Raw genomic sequence first — 18817 nt, 5'->3', positions numbered from 1 at the left:
AATTAAGCATCATGAGCATGAAATGTTAACCATATTTTGAGAAATGCATTAAAAAAAATGCCTTACTATTAATATCAAGTTTCTTAAACGTTTAAGATTTCAGATTTTTGTAAAAGTGACCAATGTTAAAAATGCTACAGCTGACCAAGTAGCAAAATGTCTCACCTTTGCCCTATACACGATGCTCAACGTTGAAACATTTTTCTTTTGTAAGAAAATTCGTTTCACCATGAAATCGGATGTTTGTCCCACGTAACGAATCTAATTTCAATTCCACATCTTTAGTTTATCATTAATTTGTTTTACGTTGGATGATGAATGAAAAGAGAAAAAAGCGTTTCCGTGTGCTCCATAAACAACCCACTGGGTAAGCGAACTGTAAAATAGGTTTCAGACGGGAAGTCCTATATTAACTATGCTGTTCGCGGAATGCTCGACTTTTTCAGAGAATCATTTTATTTGAAATCAATAAATTGCTTAAAATATTAGTGATTTTCTTCTAATCACGCCATTGTTTATAAAATAGATTCAGAACCCCACTTAGAAAAGCTATTTTAAAACTAGAATTTTATAGAAGAAAATCTTTATTATTTAAAAAAAAAAAATTCTTAAACATTAACTATAACCCTTTGACCAATACTGTAATATGTACGTAAGAATCGGGGCAATTTTCACAGGAAATTAGAGCGGGCAGGGACGGTTGTGACTATGCAAATGAAAGATTTAGTTCTATATAAAGGATAAAGTCATTACAAATTTCAGTATCTCACATTTAATGTATCGAGAGTATTCGTAGAAGTTTGTACATTTTTTTTCTTCAAAATAACAATTTTCAATGCCCATTAGAAATGTGACCCAACACATAGCATTTTTATTACAGCTGGATAATTAATAACAATTAGTTGGCATAATAGTCAGAGGTAAAAATCATTTTGGCAATACCGATACCTCATTAAAACCATTCAGAATAATCATAACTCCTTATAACAATGAGGTTATAGGTTATCCTTCGCTGTATGTATGCATGTGTACACGTAACGAAGAATTATAAAATAAAATAATAAATTTCTTCAATGAGAAAACGTAAACGTTTTCTTCAGGTCTTACGATGGTAAATGCGATATTCCCAAATAAAGAATAATTATCCTAAGATAAAAATTATTTTTAATAATGCGTCCATATCGCTAATATAAAAATGCAATTGAAAACAAGTTTGAGAAGAAATAGCGCAGAAAACTAACTTACCGACGTATAGTAAAAACCAAAATACCTTAAGAACACATATACTAATCTAACAGTTAACAAAAATTCGGTAAGAAGAAAACAATAAAAAACAGTGCTTTTAGCTTAAATCTTTTATAATAACAGAACTTATATGTTAAATTCGATTATTTGTACAATAACTTTATCTATTCTTTAAAATTAGAACAAACCCGGAATATTTTTTCCTAAATCCTCTAAAAATTAAAACTGGCTTTTATGCACTGAAATCATGTACCACGTACTTGAGTTTCAACGGTATTATAATGTAACATACGGTGGGATAAGTTTTAATAATGTTTTGATCGGGTTCGTCTTTGTTATCTAGAGTTTACTTTTATAAATATAATAGAGTTTACTTTTATAAATATAATTTAAATCTTTTTATAGATAAATAGCAATACATTTCAAACTATATCATTGAATAAAAAACTTTCACAATTGCATATGCTTGATTTAAATTTATTGAAAATAGAAATGTATCATTATTAACTACTGAAAAACAGGCTAAAAATAAAGAAATTACAAATTTTCAAATTTTTTTCATGCTTTATTTATTTATTAATTTTCTTAGGTTACAAGACTCTGCCTGATTTTTACGTCCCCTTAGAATTGCTTCACTCGATCAATGGATAGGTTGTCTCGGTCTAGATTTTTCTTAAATACACAATTGTCCAGAAAAACAACAGCTTTAAGTCTATTTCATCACAAAGATGTAAAATTTATAAGAACCAAAGAAAAGAGTAAGAAAAGCGAGTATAGTAAAAAAAGGTTAAAATTAAAGCAATTGATATAAAAACTTAAGGCTTAATCTAATGTTAACAATTCAAATTTCGCCGAGGCAATTCTTAATCTCTGAGTTTTATTTGTCTAATGTGTAGGTACATTTCTAAATTTCAGCATTCAAACACACAGCAGCTTCACAAGTTCTCGAGTTTAGCACGAAGTTGTAACAAAGGAAAGGTATCATAGTAATAAAGCAGGAGAAAATTAAGGTGCATTTGAAACAATACTTTTAGTCAATGAATCTAAGAAGCGTTATTTTTCTGCGGCAATTCTGCATGTTCTTCTAGAGTTACGTTATTAATGTCTCTCCTCGTAGTTTATTATACACCATACGAAGATCAGAATATTAATTCTAACAAAATTTAATCTTAAAATATGGAATAATGAATCGCTTCGCTTAACTGCCCTGATTTATGCTTATTCCAATTTGTGAAAAGAAATTTCTTTGATTTTATAACCACACGCGTATAAGCGTTTAATATAACATAGATATTCTTTTAACATACCAAAAATTACCATATTAAGTGCATTTCAAGATTATATTTCAGGCAGAATTTTCATTCCATCATGTTTTTTGCAAAACAATTCGTGATCGCAATGCTTGAGTATTTATTTATTGTATGTCCCCGACCCGCCCATCTATGGGCATACGGGAGAGGCATTAAAAACACAAAATACAAAAAATACAAAATTTACATCAAGTGGATGGATGGCAACAGGCCATCAGATACAAAATTTACAATACACAAGAAAGATAAAGAACAATGCATAGCGATAAAGTAAGTAAAAACTGGTTGTGTTTTGAGCAAGAGACAGCCGAATCAAAAGATCCTTATATTAGGTCTACAGACCCTTATTATGGCCGTGCCTCGCTGCCATAAGAAGCACCCAAAACATTCACAAGAAATAAAACACTGGCAATACACAGCCAAAATGGGAAAGTTAAAAATATATAACAACGACAAGTTAAAAGAGCAATAACAAGCCAAAAGGGGTACAAAGTGATCAAGATAGTTAAAACCATGAATCAATAGGGACTCATGAAAATAAAACCAACCAGTGGTAATACAAAAAAGTTACATGAGCTCGAAAGATTTAAAATTTAAAAGTTAAAACCAGCAACAAGTCAGGGCCGTAGAGGTATACAAGTCAAGACTAGCAAGAAATTAAAACACAAGAGGCACACAAAGTAAAAGCAAGCGTGCCCGGATGCCGGCCGATGGCTCTACTGGGGGAACGAATGAAGATCTGGAGAGGAGGGCCAGTGAGACTAGACCTGATTAACTTTTAGTAGATCTTCTAGTGTGACCCTGATGATTTCCTTGACGATATTTTTGCAGTCATTACTTGAGAAGATCTGATGCTCAGTTTTATTAGTAAAGATATCCCCTCGGAGTGCCCGGAAGCGTGCACAATCAAAAAGTAGGTGGTGAATGGTTTGTTCTTCCGTGCAATATTGACAGATACCACTTTTGTTGAAAAACCTTTTTTGATACACTCCGAACACTCCGTGGCCAGTAATGAATTGATTTAGGTAAAAGTTTGTAAGTAACCTTTTGGTTGATGGTGTTTTAATGAGATCATAGGTTTGCCTCCCTTTTGGACAGTTCCTCCACTCCTCTGCCCATTTAATAAGGATACTATCCCTTAGTTTACTCTTAACCTGTTTTGGGGTCCTCAGCCTTTGGAGTTCCACCGTGTCTAACCCAATGGCCATCTTGGCTGCTTCGTCAGCTTCTTCGTTGCCCTGGATGCCCACATGCGCCTTAACCCAGTTTAATTTTATATTTTGTCTCCAGAGCAGTTTTGTCGTTTCAATAATGTCTGATGTGGGCTGTGGGTCAGCCAGGGCCTGTAGCGATGAAAGAGAGTCTGAGTAAATAGTTGCCTCTGTAATGTTGTTGTTTTGAAGCCATTGCAGCGCCGATTTGATGGCCAGCAGTTCAGCAATAAAGATGTTAGTGTTATCTTCGACCCTAGTGGAGACCTGATGTGTTTTTACTCCGTTAAAATAGACAACGAATGCAAAAGCAGTTCTGAACGTGTTATCGCTGCCAGTCTCCATCCTAGAGCCGTCGGTGAAAATCTCCAAACCCTGATCTTTTGGGAAATCATACCCCCAGGGCAAGGAGCGATACTTAGATGGGTGCAGTGGGGCTGGAGTATCAAAATTAATAATCTGTGTAGAGCACTCTGGGAAAACATGAACCAAATCATCCGTCCTCCAACCCCATCTCATCCTTTTGATAATAATGTCCTCGAGGATCTTTAGGTGAATTGGGACAATGCCAGCCAGTATCTGTATAGCTTCAGAGCTAACTGTCGAGTACGCCTTGGTAATGGTAAGTAGAGGGATCCTTTGGATTGATTTAAGTTTTTCGTTCATCCTTGTGTTATTTCTGTACCAGCCACTGGCTGCATACAAAATAATACGCTCGCTTGCCTGGAGGTAGATTCGTTTAAGTATAAATGGGCTGAGCCCCCAGGTTGCCCTAGCAACTCTCCTTATCCCCTGATTGAATCTTTGGATCTTATCTCTAGTCTCGTTAAGATGGGGGATCCACGTCAAGCCCGGGCCGAGCAGGACTCCCAAGTATTTGAGTGTTCGTGTGTTTTTAATATTACTATTATCGTTTCTGTGCAGCTTAATACAGGGAAGTCTAGCAACCTTTTTATTGTTTTTCGGGAATGTAATTAGTTGTGTCTTTTCACGACTAAATTCAAGTTTATTTTGCTCGGCCCAGGCTGATAAATTGGTAAGGATGTGAGTCACCAGGGCATCAAAATGATAGAAGATCGAGCCACCGACCAGCACGAAGACATCATCCGCGAAAGCAATTAGCCTAAAATCTAAGCAATCAAAGCCAGGGAAGTGTGTAAAATCAATACAGTCACAAAAGTTAAAAATGGTATCGATGACAATGAGCCACAAGACCGGACCCAGGGAAGAGCCCTGTGGCACACCAATATTGATCTGCTTTTCCATGACAAGCTCGCCAGCATCATCATTATGCTCGCCAGCATCAGCAATGCTTGAGTATGTCCTCTAGCGGGGCCTGAAAATATCAGGCATTTATTTACTAAGTTTTCATTTAGTTCTATCATAATCATTGGCAGAGTCGGACGCAATTTTTTTAGTAGCAAATAAGAAGCAAAATTTCCCTAAGGAAGACAGAGGAACTTAAAAATAAGCTAACCAGAACATTAGTAAATCTTTATGAAACAGAACACGCCAAACATTTGAAGAACAGTTTCTCAATAATTTTTACCTTTCTATTATTAACAAGCTTGCAACTGATAACTTCCGATTTCGCTATCGCATGCTGTATTACGTTAAAATACATTTTTTTTTCTGTCTTCAATTCATGACAAATTAAAGTGAAGTCAACATTGCTTAGTTTATTCCAATGAATAAATGTGATTTCAGAACGTGCAGAGCAGTAATAGTTATAGAATAGTATATATTTCTGAATCTATATAATTCGGAAAACAACAATAAAGAATCATCCGAATTACTTGAAATGATATAATTTATGTTGATTATTAATAAATTTTTATTGTTTTCTTGGTAAGTATTTTTTAATTCTGAATGATAAATTTCAACTAGAATTCAGCTATTCTGTCTTTAAGTTACATATTGAAATTCTTGCAATTATAAAATTTTATTGTGTGGTATGTCATCGTAAAGTAATGAAGGGATAATCTATGAATATATTATTTGAGAATAAAGTTTTCAATCGAAGAACATATCATTTTGGAATTCTCCAGATTTATAAATCAGGTAAGTGTTATGATTTTTAAAATAAAAAATTTTACTTGTGAATAATTTTTTTCCTTATTTGATGATAATTTTCTATAGAATCGTTTTCTACGTCCGATTTTAAATAAAAAAAGCATGAAAGTTTTTATTTTACGCTTTTTAGTTTCAAAATAATGATTTTTATTGAAATTCGTTGATATAAATTGTTGTCAAAAAACTTTTTTGCAAAATTAAATTACATGAAATTATGAGCTTAAGTATACTTTTTGCTTATTTTAATGCTTGAAGTAATATGATTCTTAAAACTACGAAATGCAAAGTTTAAATAGGCATTCTATGTTATATCATTAAATTTAGTAAAACGATTTCTCAGGTTTTAGCTCTAATAAGAAGGTTTTAATTCTAATAATCTAATTTTTTTTCTGTTTATTCACAAATATTTCTCGATATGTTTTGGATTTTCCTTCTCTAAAAAAAAAAAAAAAAAAAAAAAAAAAAAAAAAAAAAGAGAGATACCATTTTGTTTTCGCTTGCATAAAAAAGAATATCAAACATTTTTCTTTTTTAAATTTAATAAGCCACAATAAAGAAGGAACGTTAGAATGCTACACGCTACATTAAAGACGTCTCCAGAGCAAACTGAATGACTGTTCACATGGAAATCGCAGGAATTCATCTCATACAACAACGCCCCCTATAGTTCGTTGCTATCGCGAATTCATATTCAATAACATCTACATGCCGTAATTTTTTTTTAAAAGAAAAACAGTAATAAATTTTCAGTTTATTTTTAACTAGCATTTTGAAAATTCAAGTGAATTTCTTATATGTCATTTAATTCTTATCTTCAGAACTTTAGTTATTAAGTGCTGCAGTTCATTAAGCACCAAGTGACATAATAATTTTTAAAACTTCGAAAATCCATAGGAATTTTAAGCAAAACTTATTAAAATTCTTTGTAAATTTAAATTAAATAATCAGCCATTTTTTAAAAATCAACAAACCCTAGTTTTGATTTTAAAAAAAACCCTTCAAATTCTAATGTATAAATAACGCTTTTTAACTACATTAAAAACTTATCAAAAAGTAAATTAAAGAGAAAAAAAACGAAAAAAAAAATATATATATTAGCCCAGTCTTTTTTTTAGCGTTTGTGCAAATTCTTGTACAGTGGGACTAATTTTAAAATTTATGAGTCAAATAATTTGAAAATGTCATGAAATTTTTTTTAAATTTAAACCAGAAACCTCAAAAAAAAGCAATAGTATTACAAATATTAACATTTATAAAGGTATATTTTGAAAGGTGTGGGAAATGTTGAGACCACTGAATACAGGATTCGAAATTATTGTTTTGCCTTTGCCAAGTATGTCTTATTTTGACTGAAACAACTGTTTCTTTCTTATACATATTTCTAAAATAAAAATTGTTTTTACACTAGTGACAGTACTACTATACAGAAAAAATTCTAGTAAAATTACTATATTGCATGGTAATAACATTTCTGATAAAAAAAATCTAGAAAATAAAACCAAAACCATTTATTTAATTATTTTTCCACTGATATGGCAAAGGTTTATAGGAAATTCCTAGTTCTCAAAATTATATTTCAGATTGCTACGTACATGTTTAATAGAAAATACATTACCGAAAAATAAATGATACAGAATAAATGGTTTCCATGCAATGCTCTAAAGTATGACAAATTTACCGCTTATAATAAAACCATATATTAACCAGTCTCTCCTTAAAAACCATTTTTTCCTGCTTTTTTTGGAGGGGGGGGGGAGAGAAAAAGATTGGAATCCCCGGATAATGGATATCGAAAACCTATCTGGATATTGAATCTCCGGATAACGAATAGCAACATTTTTTTTTGAAAAATCATTAATAAATATTTTATGTATAAATAAGTTCACTCATTATTGAAAATCAATCAAAACTTAGCTATATTAATGGTATTGGTGGATTAAAGAAGAAGACAATTTAACCATTAAAAATAATTAAGATCAATAAAAAACTAACCATATCCATTAAAAATAATTAAGATCAATAAAATACTGACCATATCCATTAAAAATAATTAAGATCATTAAAAAACTGACTACAGCTATTAAAAAAGTAAAGTTGTGAATTGGAAAAATTAAATAGTCATAATTCTTTTTTTCTTCTCCAGTTGAAAATTCGTAGCAAAAATGATTGAACCACTTCATGAAACAACTATGATATCAGAGCAAGCCGAGTGTGTCAAAGAGTGATTCCATGAATGCAAGATTCAAACTTTATGTGCACAATATATTAAAAATATTGAATCATTTCATTCCGTCCATATAAAAACCATGATAAAAAAAATATAAAAGCATAATGTACTGCAAAGATAATTAATTCATTTGTTACAGATCTGAATTTGTAACAAAATCCTCACTCAGTCAAAATTCATTACAATGTAAAATTGTTCGTTAAAAAAAACAAAAACGAAAGAACACCACCTCTAGATTGAACTATATTTTAAATTTCAGCGGGTTTGGAATTTTTTCCTAATTTTATTTTAATAATTAGAAATTCTAGCTGAAGCCGGCCGGTCATTGCTGATTTTTTTAATATTCTCAAATGATAGGAAATCAAGAGAATTTCTCCCCCTTCTGATGTGATGCATGAAAAAGGGATATTTAGAATATAATTCTGCAGATAAAATTGTTTTTTTACTTCAAAAATGAAAAATCTTTTGCCTTTAGAACTCTATAACGTTCTGCGACAATGTCGTCGTGATTTTACCATGAAGTACTTCAATAAGTTTAGTCATTATTGAAAAATAATCAAAACTTAGCTATATTATTGGTATGAGGTAAAAAGTAAATAACTATAATAGTTATCCATTAGAAACATTTAAAATAAATAAAAAACTTACTAACACAGATTTAAAAAGAATTAAAGCTGTAAAGCTGGAAAAAAAGTGAAATAGTAGTAGTAAAAAAAATTTCTCTTAATTCTTAAAACAAAACCACTACACAAAACTATTTTCCAGAAAAATAGTATCCATAAAACGCTATAAAAATATAACGCTATAAAAATGTCTATCAGAAACGCTTTAAAAATTCTCCACTATCATAAAATCGCCCATATAGACAAAAGACACAAAAGCAAAAGAGAAAAAATAGTTCTTGGTTCTAGAATTTAAATGTTAAAGCTGAACATCTCAGCTTTCCAATCACAGTATTTTCAAGAAAAAGTGAAGTAAAAAGAATGAAGAGTAATAGAAACTCTCTTTTTGCTGTGTTATAATAAAAACGAGGATGAAAACAAAACTTTTTTAAAAAAGAAAAAGTTGGATAGAAGTCAAAACAAAAATCTCTCTTAATTTTGAAAGGATAAATTAAACACAAAAAATTTCAATTTAACTTTTCCACATTGCATATTTCTAGAAGAAAATAACCATAAAAGAAAAACATTCATTAAAAACACTTCTTAAAAAATGTTGTGTCATAATAACACATCATAACAAATGCACATAACAGATAAAAAGAAAAGTTAACAGTAAAAAAAAGTGTTTTTTGTTCTCAAAATACAAAATCACGTTCTTGGTTAGTCTTACTGTAAATGAAAATAAAAGAGTAAAATCTAACAGAAAAACTTCTTAAAACAAAAGATGGCGAAAAAACAACAAAATTCATATAATAATAAAAACAAATAATAATCGTAAAAACAAATATAATAATAATCAACAGCACAAAATCTGAAGTTCAGTATGAAGTAATCTAGTTTAAATTCTTCAAATATTGTTTTGCCATTAATCTTTCTGAACATTGCAAGCTGTATGCAAGTTTTAGAACTTGCAATTCGTGTAAAAACTATTTCTAATAATATATAGTAAAAAACACAATTTTTAGAATATTTTTTAGTAAATCTTATTACTTTTTATTAAATTTATTTATATTCAGAAAAAAAATTACCCAAAAAATACTTTTTTAAAGAAATATTTCACATGAAACAGGGCCAAACATTCAGCCAACCGCATAGTCCGCAGTAGAACCGAATGCTGAATATTCGTTACGTTCCTCAAAATAAACTAAATAAATTTTAAATATACAAAAAGCAAGTATACAATATGGGCAGAAAACAAATAATTATTCATAAATTTCAAAGAGTATATTTAATTATTTATATTAATTTCAAAGAGTTAATTTTTTAATACCAATTATTACTGAAAGAAGAGCATTAGCATAGAATACCATAATTTATAAAATAATTTAATTTAGACAAAGAGTAAAATGAAGGTTGAAAAAAATAAAAGCAAAAGATTCTAATAAGTTTTTTTGCTTTAAATAATGACTGATTTTCTTATTTTTATAGAAAATTTTCTTTATTTCTTTTGACATCTTTATTTTTATGTTAAAAGAGAAAAAGTAAAATTAAAACAGAAATTAGATATTGCCAGATATAACATTTATATTGAAGTATTTAAAAATTGTAAAAAACATAATTCAACATTTCAAAAGAGATAGGTTTAACAAATATTATTACATTACATATTGTTTCACATATATTCCAATAATACAAATAAGATATATGAATCTGTTTTTGAAATGTAATTTAAAATTTTTTATTGAAAATAGTTGGTTTTATTCATTTTATTTTAAACTGTTTAATATATATTTGTGAATAACACGAGGTGTTGAAAAATCGAATCTGTGACCATCAATCCAACAATGATTTGCTGTAAATGGCAGTTGGAGTTCCTAATTTTTTTATATATTTTTAACCATATCTGATGGTTGCCCAATACATATATACACACAAAATTTTATAAATGTTAATAAATAATTATGCACTCATTATATCATATATAGTTATTGAAATATTGTCATTTAAAAAGAATTTAATTATTTTTTTAAGTTATTGGGAGTACAAACTAGTTCGGTACGATTTTTTTTATGGTCAAAAATGCGTTTATTTCAGAACAAAATTAATGAACAGATTAATCAAAGTATTGTCCATCGCTGGCTACTACTTTTCCCCACCTCTTAGGCAATTTTCGAATTCCATCGCGAAAAAATTTCTCGCCTTTTGAGGCGTTCCAAGTTAGGAGCTAACTTTTGATTTCTGAGAAAGAAGTGAACCAATGATCTGCTAAATCGTGTTGCATCCGCCGGAACAATCAGTAATCACAAGGAGCAATGTTCGACTTTCTCGACATGAGGTCGAGCATTTTCATGCAGAAGAGTAACTTTGTCATTTCTTTGCTCGTATTCCAGCCGTTTTTATCGTAATGCATGGCTCAAACGAATCAATTGTAGCTTATACCGAATGCCAGTAATAGAATCGCCAGGTTGTAGCAGCTCATAGTATACAACACCATTCTTAAAACATCGAAACCATTCCCTACATGATTTATCAGTTGGAGCATTGTCAATATAAACTTCTACAAGCATTCGATGCGTCTTAGCTGCACTTTTCTTCCAATTAAAACAGAAACATAAAATCTCCCGCAAATGCTGCTTAGTTACCACATAATTTGATATAGTCAACAAATTAAAAAACAGATTTTTTGTATGAAACTTAAAGTGATATAAACTGAATATTATTGACAGATGTCTAACTTCTCTCAAACCACCGAAACCAGCTGTCACTATAAAACATTCATAACAGCCAGAGCTGGGTTTTTAAAACGGACCGAGCTAACTTGTTCCCTTAATAATTCTGCCAGAGAAAAGGAAAATGCCAGTTAGACTGGAAACCTAGTCAGCCCATTGTCGTTTTACCAGATGACAAAAAAGTATTTTGAGACCTTCGGATATTGACAGAAATGGAGAAGCATTTCTGACTTCAGGTTCACAGGTAAGAAAATCTCATTTCCTGCCAGACACTTAGGTTGCGTTCCAATATTCGCACCGGTGACACTGGTTACACGAAAGCGAACTAGTCACGTGATCTCAGTTCACACCGTAATTTAGAAACGATCGGTGCGGTTAGGTCAGTTCTGGTTGCCATTAGCAACCAGAAGCAGACGCTCTCCTCTTTCGGAATCTTTGAGAAAAATATATTAGTGATAACAAATTCATTTTTTGTTCTATTGTATTTATTTCTTGACCATTCTATTTTTGCATTACTTGTTAAAGAATATATATTTCTAGACTTGTAAAGCTGTTTCATATAATAAAGCAAAATATCATGATTAGTTTCAGTTTATCTTATTTATTTTTTAAGTTTAGTTGATAGAAAGTAAAACTTCTGTTTCTTATTGCATATTTTTCCTATTTAAATGTTTATTTTAAAATGCATCCATCATCTCAGTAACTTTTATATTTAAATATTTAACAAAATTAGAGAGAAAAATAAAAATCTGCTGAGTACAATTTTTATTGTTTTTCTTTGAAATATTTTGGAAATCATATTTTCGAAAAATTAATCGTTATACACTATTCTTTTCCTCCTTGCTCAGAGTGAGTTTTGATTTTTAAATTTAAAAAAAAAAAAATATTTACCTTGCTTTAAGCTTAATTTTTCATGTAAATAGCGTAATTAATTGATTTTAAATATATAATAAACTTACTTTCATAATGAATTTTCTCAAGAGAGAAACTTTATCTTAATATAATAAGATCTTCTAAAATGTAAATTTGATAGCATTTCAAATACATGAGATGGCATCTTTGAAATGTTTCTCATTGTAAGCTTAAATGTCAATGACAAACAGTCAAAATAAGTTTAAAATTTGATTGCCAGAATTCAGAAAAATTAACACAGCTTCTATTTTGATAAAGATGGTATGAAGTGCAATGTTTATGAGCAAATTGACTTCAACTGTGTAATGAATATATTTTCATAGTGAAATTTTTCACGAAAGCTAATTTGTTTACATGAAGAAATTTTAAAGTGAAACTTCCTCAGTTCCTCTAACAGAAATTAAAAATAACCATATGTTAGATAAGACTAAAAAGATCAAAATCCAGTTGTGAGATTTTTTCCTTAGCTGCAGTTTAAGCATTTAAAAAAAAAAAAAGAAGTTAGGTAATTTTTATTAGTGAACATATTGTAAGATATTTTTATACTAGCCACCTTTGGCGAGAAGCTATGTCACATTTCAAAATTATCTTGTACAATATATAAACTTTAACGGTAATCAAGTCGAATGCAGAGCACATCAGTATTTAAATATTTTAATACTTCAAACCCACCTCCAATCCTAACAGCATAATTAGTTTTAAAAAATATATTAACCAAATTTTTTTCACCTTTTAGCTGTTGCCCCAGTTGAAAGTACTTAGATCACAATTTTAGCAAAATAGTTAACACAGAGGAAAAAATTAGATTACTGTATGGTAAAAAAAATCTCTCCTAATACTGGATAATAAAACCAAAATATATAGTATTTATATATTTCACTTCAATTTTCCCATTCACAAGATAACGATTTTCTGAAAATTCTGGTTTTCAAAATTACCCACACACAATTAATAAAAAATACTTAACTGAAAAGCGGGTTTAAGTGAATAAATTAATTTTAGGCCATGATCTAAGGTATCATGAAAAAATTATTAAACTTTACCAAACTTAATCACATATTATAAAACCATATTTTATTTATGGTGTTTATTTCTATAAAATTACAAGATGACTCTAAATAAATACTTAATGCATAACTAACTGTAAAGCTTAGTGCCAAATATTTTTATTAATTTACAAATAGCACATGGACAAACAAATTTGATTAATTACAAGGAGGAAAAAAAAAGGGCCATTTGGTTTAAAGTCTGAGCATCCACTGCCTGGTACAGAGATTCTCAACCACTGTGCTGCGGCACTTTTGTGAGCCGCCAAATTCTTAAAATGTGCCGCCTAATATTAGAAATGATACAATAAAAATTATAATGCTTTTTTTTTTATTATGACTAAAGTTTAAATTTAAGAAAAGTGTATATATATACTTTTTATAATTTTTCCACGCTTTAACCGTGTGATCATCTTTGTCGGTGATTATATTGTCTCTGACAATCCTAAAATAAGATGGAAGTGTTTAAATTGTAAATGACACGTGATTTTAAAAAATGTTGTAAGAGCTAATCATTAAAGTAAGCTATGCAATTAATAAACAAATTAACAAAGGATAACTTAAAAAACAAACATATAAAAAAAATTTACAAAGGAATACCAACAAATATTAAGCTAACAATTAGCAAAAAAACTAGTTCACAAGAAACCACAAAAAATAACAGTTAATAACTATAGAAAACAAGCAAACAATTAATAACTAGCAAAAAAATAAAAATCTGTTACTAAATAATAAAAAATTGGTCGAAAGAAATAATTAATCCCTTAATAAATGTGATTTTGTAGCACATAATATTTTATTTCACATTCAAAATTATTATCACAAACTATTTAACACAGAATAAAATTGGTAATTAAACAACTTTTAATCTAATTTTTTTCATTGTGAGCCGTCAAATTTCGAAATCGTTATAAGTGTGCCGCAACAAAAAAAAGGTTGAGAATCACTGGCCTGGTATGTGGAGGTGCTGTGGTAGCTTGGCGATGTAGGCACTGCAAGTTTTTATATAGTTAACATTCGGTAAGAAAAGCTACTTGTTGAATTCTTTTTTTTTCAAAAATTTTTTTTATTTTACCAGTTATTTGAAATTCTATATTAGCATTAATAGTATTAGCAATAGAAAGGAAATAGTTGTCAAGCCACTTTTCTCTGTGAAGCACTTATGCTGTTTAAAATTTACTTTGAAACACTAAACAGTGTTGCTAATATATAGAGAAATACCATGGTGCCACATGGGAGAAATATTTATAAATAAATAACATACCTGAAATGAGTTTGTGTTAAAAAGAGAGAAAGATATTATTATAATTTTGCTACAAGTGGGAGCTTTAGTATTCCATCACAACTATACAATTATTGTATTTAAGTAAAAAAAAATGTTTTAACACAACAATATCATTTTATTGTAAAATATATATATAAAACTTAAATTTTTTAAAAAAATTAAGAAACAAAAATGTTGCAACAAAACAAGAGATGAACTAATGATAAAGTTTAAAGTGTTTTTATTTGTTTACATTCAAAAATAAGAAATTCACTAATATTGTAATCAGCAGATATTGTTGTAATAAAAAATTTTCTATGTTGGACAGAAATATTTAAATTCGCAGTTATATAATTGCACATAGTGACAGCAACGTTTGCCATCAAGTTTAAAATCGTTTCAGATAAACTTAACTATTGTTTGTAATTAGTGTGAAATAATGGTGTATACAAAGATGTTTCACATAAGTTAAATCTCCCTGTCATAACTATTAAGTTGTATTTGTCAGAAATGTTTTAAATCAAATTTTTAAAATAAGTTCAAATATTAACCCGAAAGTTTAAGGTGGCACAAGCTAGTCAATAATTCACTTATTTCAGTCTTTTTTTAAAAAAATTTTGCCAAAAGTTAAATTTAGTAGTATAATTCAAAAAAAAAGTATACAAAACAACAGTTATTAATAAGTGTTTCAGAAATTTTCAAGTTAGTGTTATAAAAAATAAATATTTATATTACATATAGATCAATAATCACGTAATAAATACCTTGAATTAAAAAATAATTATCATTAAGAAATAGAAATCTTGAAACAAAAAGTAATGAACTAATAAGAAATGTAAATAGAAGTCGATTTTTTTAAAATTTTAAACAGAATCAAAGCTTAAATTAAAAATTTACCAATAACATATTGTTCATAATTATCATGTCATAATATAATACTCGAATGTTTATTATATTGTGATTTTCAGAATTTATTTTAGTTAACAATTATGAAAGAAATATAAATGTTAAAAACCTTTGGCATTAAAAGTCTAGTTCTAATAACACAGGCCAATGAACGAGCTTTGTCGTTGGGCTCTATTTAAGATCCTTTTACAAAAATTAAACTTTTATATAATATCATCTGTTATTAATCTAAGATATTGATTTGCACGTGTGCTGAAGGAGGTACAGATCAGGATAGATTTCCCTATCATCACTACTATGTTGTGGTTATCAGAAATGATTTAATATTATAAAAAGAAATAGAAATACATACAATACAAATTATAAGCATAATACATTGAAGGCCTAGTTTAACAACTTAGGTCAGTCCCTTTAATGAAACTCATATGATGTATAATATAGTAAAAACTAAAAGCATAATTTGTTATTAATCTAGGATAATATTCATCGTTCCAGGTCTGATATGGAATATAGAAAGGATATAAGAAAAATTTATGACACAAAAGAAAAGTATTTAACAATCAAATATTGATTGGATTTGTTTATTTTAAAAACAATATACATTGGACAAAAATGTTTATGAATGCATATGAAGCAATAAATCTTTTACTGATTTTAAAGTTCTATCGCTATTACAATTTAACAATGCTTTGGATAGTTGTTTGATTTACAAAACGATATGTTCATTGAAAATCACAAGTCAAAATTCTTTCGATGTGAATCTATCAAGTAAATCTAATCACCACACGTATCAAAATTCAGATGAATTCTAAGTCTTGAAAACAAAAACATACTAATATCAGAAATAAAACGTTTATGAATGATATCCATTGCTATAAACAGCATCAAGACGATTCATCTACAGAATACATTTCCAATAATAATTATTATATTTCAACTTAATACAAGAAAATTTATTTTAAATGATAAAACAAGTTTTTATAACAAATTTATATTAAAATCCATTCAAAAATACAGCAAAATTATGACGATCTCAACAGCAGTATAATAAAGTTTGTAAACAAATAAGGGTAATGACGTCATGCGAACTGACCAAACCGACCAGAAACCTGGTGCACTTCGTGCGTAACTGGTGACACTGGTTTGAATATTGGAACGATCGGTGCAGTGCACTGGTGTAACTGGTTTTAATATTGGAACGGTCGGTTACTTTTCTTTATATCATGTTTGGCTGTTTAAAATGTTGGGAAAAAAAAATTTAAAAGATAAAAACTTAAGAAAAGGAGAAAAATGTTACAAAGCAGAAAGAATTCTCATTTTCTGACAAAACTTGATTAAAACAAAATTTTGTAAAACTATGCAATCAACAATATTTTAAATATTCTTTTTACTTCTTATTAAAGAATCAAAAAACAATTAATGTAAGTTTATTTCATATTACGTTTTTTTTTTTTTTTTGTTCTTGTATTAGATTCAGAAAGTAGGCCGATTTAACAAGCATTTTTATTTTATTTCCCGAGTCCCACTATACATATTTTTAAGCATTCATAATAGAGTGAAAGACTTAAAATTATTGTGTTACCAAATCTTGATATTTAGATGTGCACCCGTAAGGGAAATCTTTTAAGTTAGTTATACAAATAAATTAAATTAAACATATCATACAAATTAAAGGTTTTAAGAGTAGAATCGGCCGGAAGATTTACATATTAGGATCTACATCGAAATAAAACTTAATTCAATTTCAGAAACTTAAGGGCAGTAGACTGCGTGCGAGAAACTACAAAAAAAATTGTCCCTAAAGGTTACCAACTCAAGGAGTGGCTACGAGCAAGGGCTAGCCTCCCCGGAGCAAACCTCAACGTACATATTTTAAAATTTCAATGTCTTAGTGCAGAAAGATACATCAGAAAGTACAAAATAAGCACAAGGTATTGCTACGTTCAATTGGTCATAATTTTAAAACGAACACCACAATTTATAGAGTTAGACAAAAATACAGCATACAATAGCAAAGACACAATTATTTTGGAGATATTATTTTCTTGACAGTTACGGATAGTTAAAATATTATTAAATGGCACTTATAAATATTTATTCAAAGTTATCATCTTAGATAATAAAAATTGTCATTCAGCAGCCTTTTCTGAAAAAAGAGATGTGCAACTACCCCGAAATAGGGTAACAAATCTCTTTGCACGTTAAATAGACTGCACTTAACCAGCATTAAGGATTCTTTTCCAGAAAAAAACCAACATTATTTGTCCAATTTTTTAATAAAGAAAACCCACTGAAATTCAGGGGATATGCACTTTTGCCAGTATATAACTATATCCCCCAAATTAAATTTTTAATAACAATAATAAGTAGCTAAATTGATAAATCATTGTGACTACCTAATAAGTATGGGATAAATCATCATGAGCTTCACAGTAAAAGTCATAAAAAGGTGGTTAATTATCTATTTTTAGTAGCGTGACAAAATAAAACGAGAAATGTAAAGTCTGCCTTACCTTTCCAGTAGCTTTCTTATATCGTGTTATAGCCAAGTCCATAAGATCTCTGACAAGAATATCACCTTTCCCACATGGAACTATAACACGAACATTACCAAAGTAAACAGTTACTTTCATTTTGTTTTGGTTCTATGAAATGTTTTTGTTGATTTCTGTACAATCATTCAATCAGGAAACTTTATCATAGTTCTTAGCCACTCACAAAACACAACTGAATAAAACATGGAACATATTAAAAAAAAAACTAAGGTAAAATAGTATTAAACTTGAGGAATTGTACATGCATTTATTCAGAAATTGCACGATTCTAAAAATGAAGTACGTTGAACACCAACTAATTTGAATAAAACAGACGATTTAGAGAGTTTGAATAGATACTGCATAGCTTGTATTTATAACTATAAAGCTCTTTTTCTTTTTGTCATCTACAAATACTTCTAGATGTTAACAACTATAATTTCTCACGATATCCGTCAAACTTAATGACAACTTGTGGAATGCGGTTTTTTTGGGGGAGAAAAAAAGTATTTAGGATTGAAGAACAAATATTCATTTCAAACAACTTTTTCGTATTTCATATATGAATATGGCCAAGACATTGAAAATGTTTGTCTTGTTTTGACATAAAAATAAAATTTATATTTCAAAACTAAGCATAAGACATTTAATCTAATAATTCTCACAGTCACAGCTTGTCACACATTTCTTGTTGTTGTTGTCTTCTTCTTTGAGGAATGCAAGAAAAAAAGGTGCAGGAAAGGTTCATTCTCACTACA

At 29.1% G+C, this 18817-nt stretch overlaps 1 protein-coding gene across 1 annotated transcript in view; it reads right to left on the bottom strand.

The window, feature by feature from the left end:
- The window catches only part of LOC107454073 (partitioning defective 3 homolog), a 74708-nt gene extending 55929 nt beyond the window's left edge, over window positions 1-18779 (bottom strand). The window contains exon 1 of the mRNA XM_043040269.3: window positions 18039-18779. Within this exon, the coding sequence (XP_042896203.2) occupies window positions 18039-18158 (120 nt within the window). The 5' untranslated portion in view covers window positions 18159-18779. The remainder of the gene's footprint in view (window positions 1-18038) is intronic.
- Window positions 18780-18817: the final 38 nt, after the last annotated feature.

Source organism: Parasteatoda tepidariorum, chromosome 3, assembly GCF_982258835.1.
Source record: "Parasteatoda tepidariorum strain Cologne lab strain chromosome 3, Ptep-v5.0, whole genome shotgun sequence".
Taxonomy (NCBI): Eukaryota; Metazoa; Arthropoda; class Arachnida; order Araneae; family Theridiidae; genus Parasteatoda; species Parasteatoda tepidariorum.
Note: the sequence above shows the minus strand (reverse complement) of the source record. Positions and strands in the feature narration are given on the sequence as shown.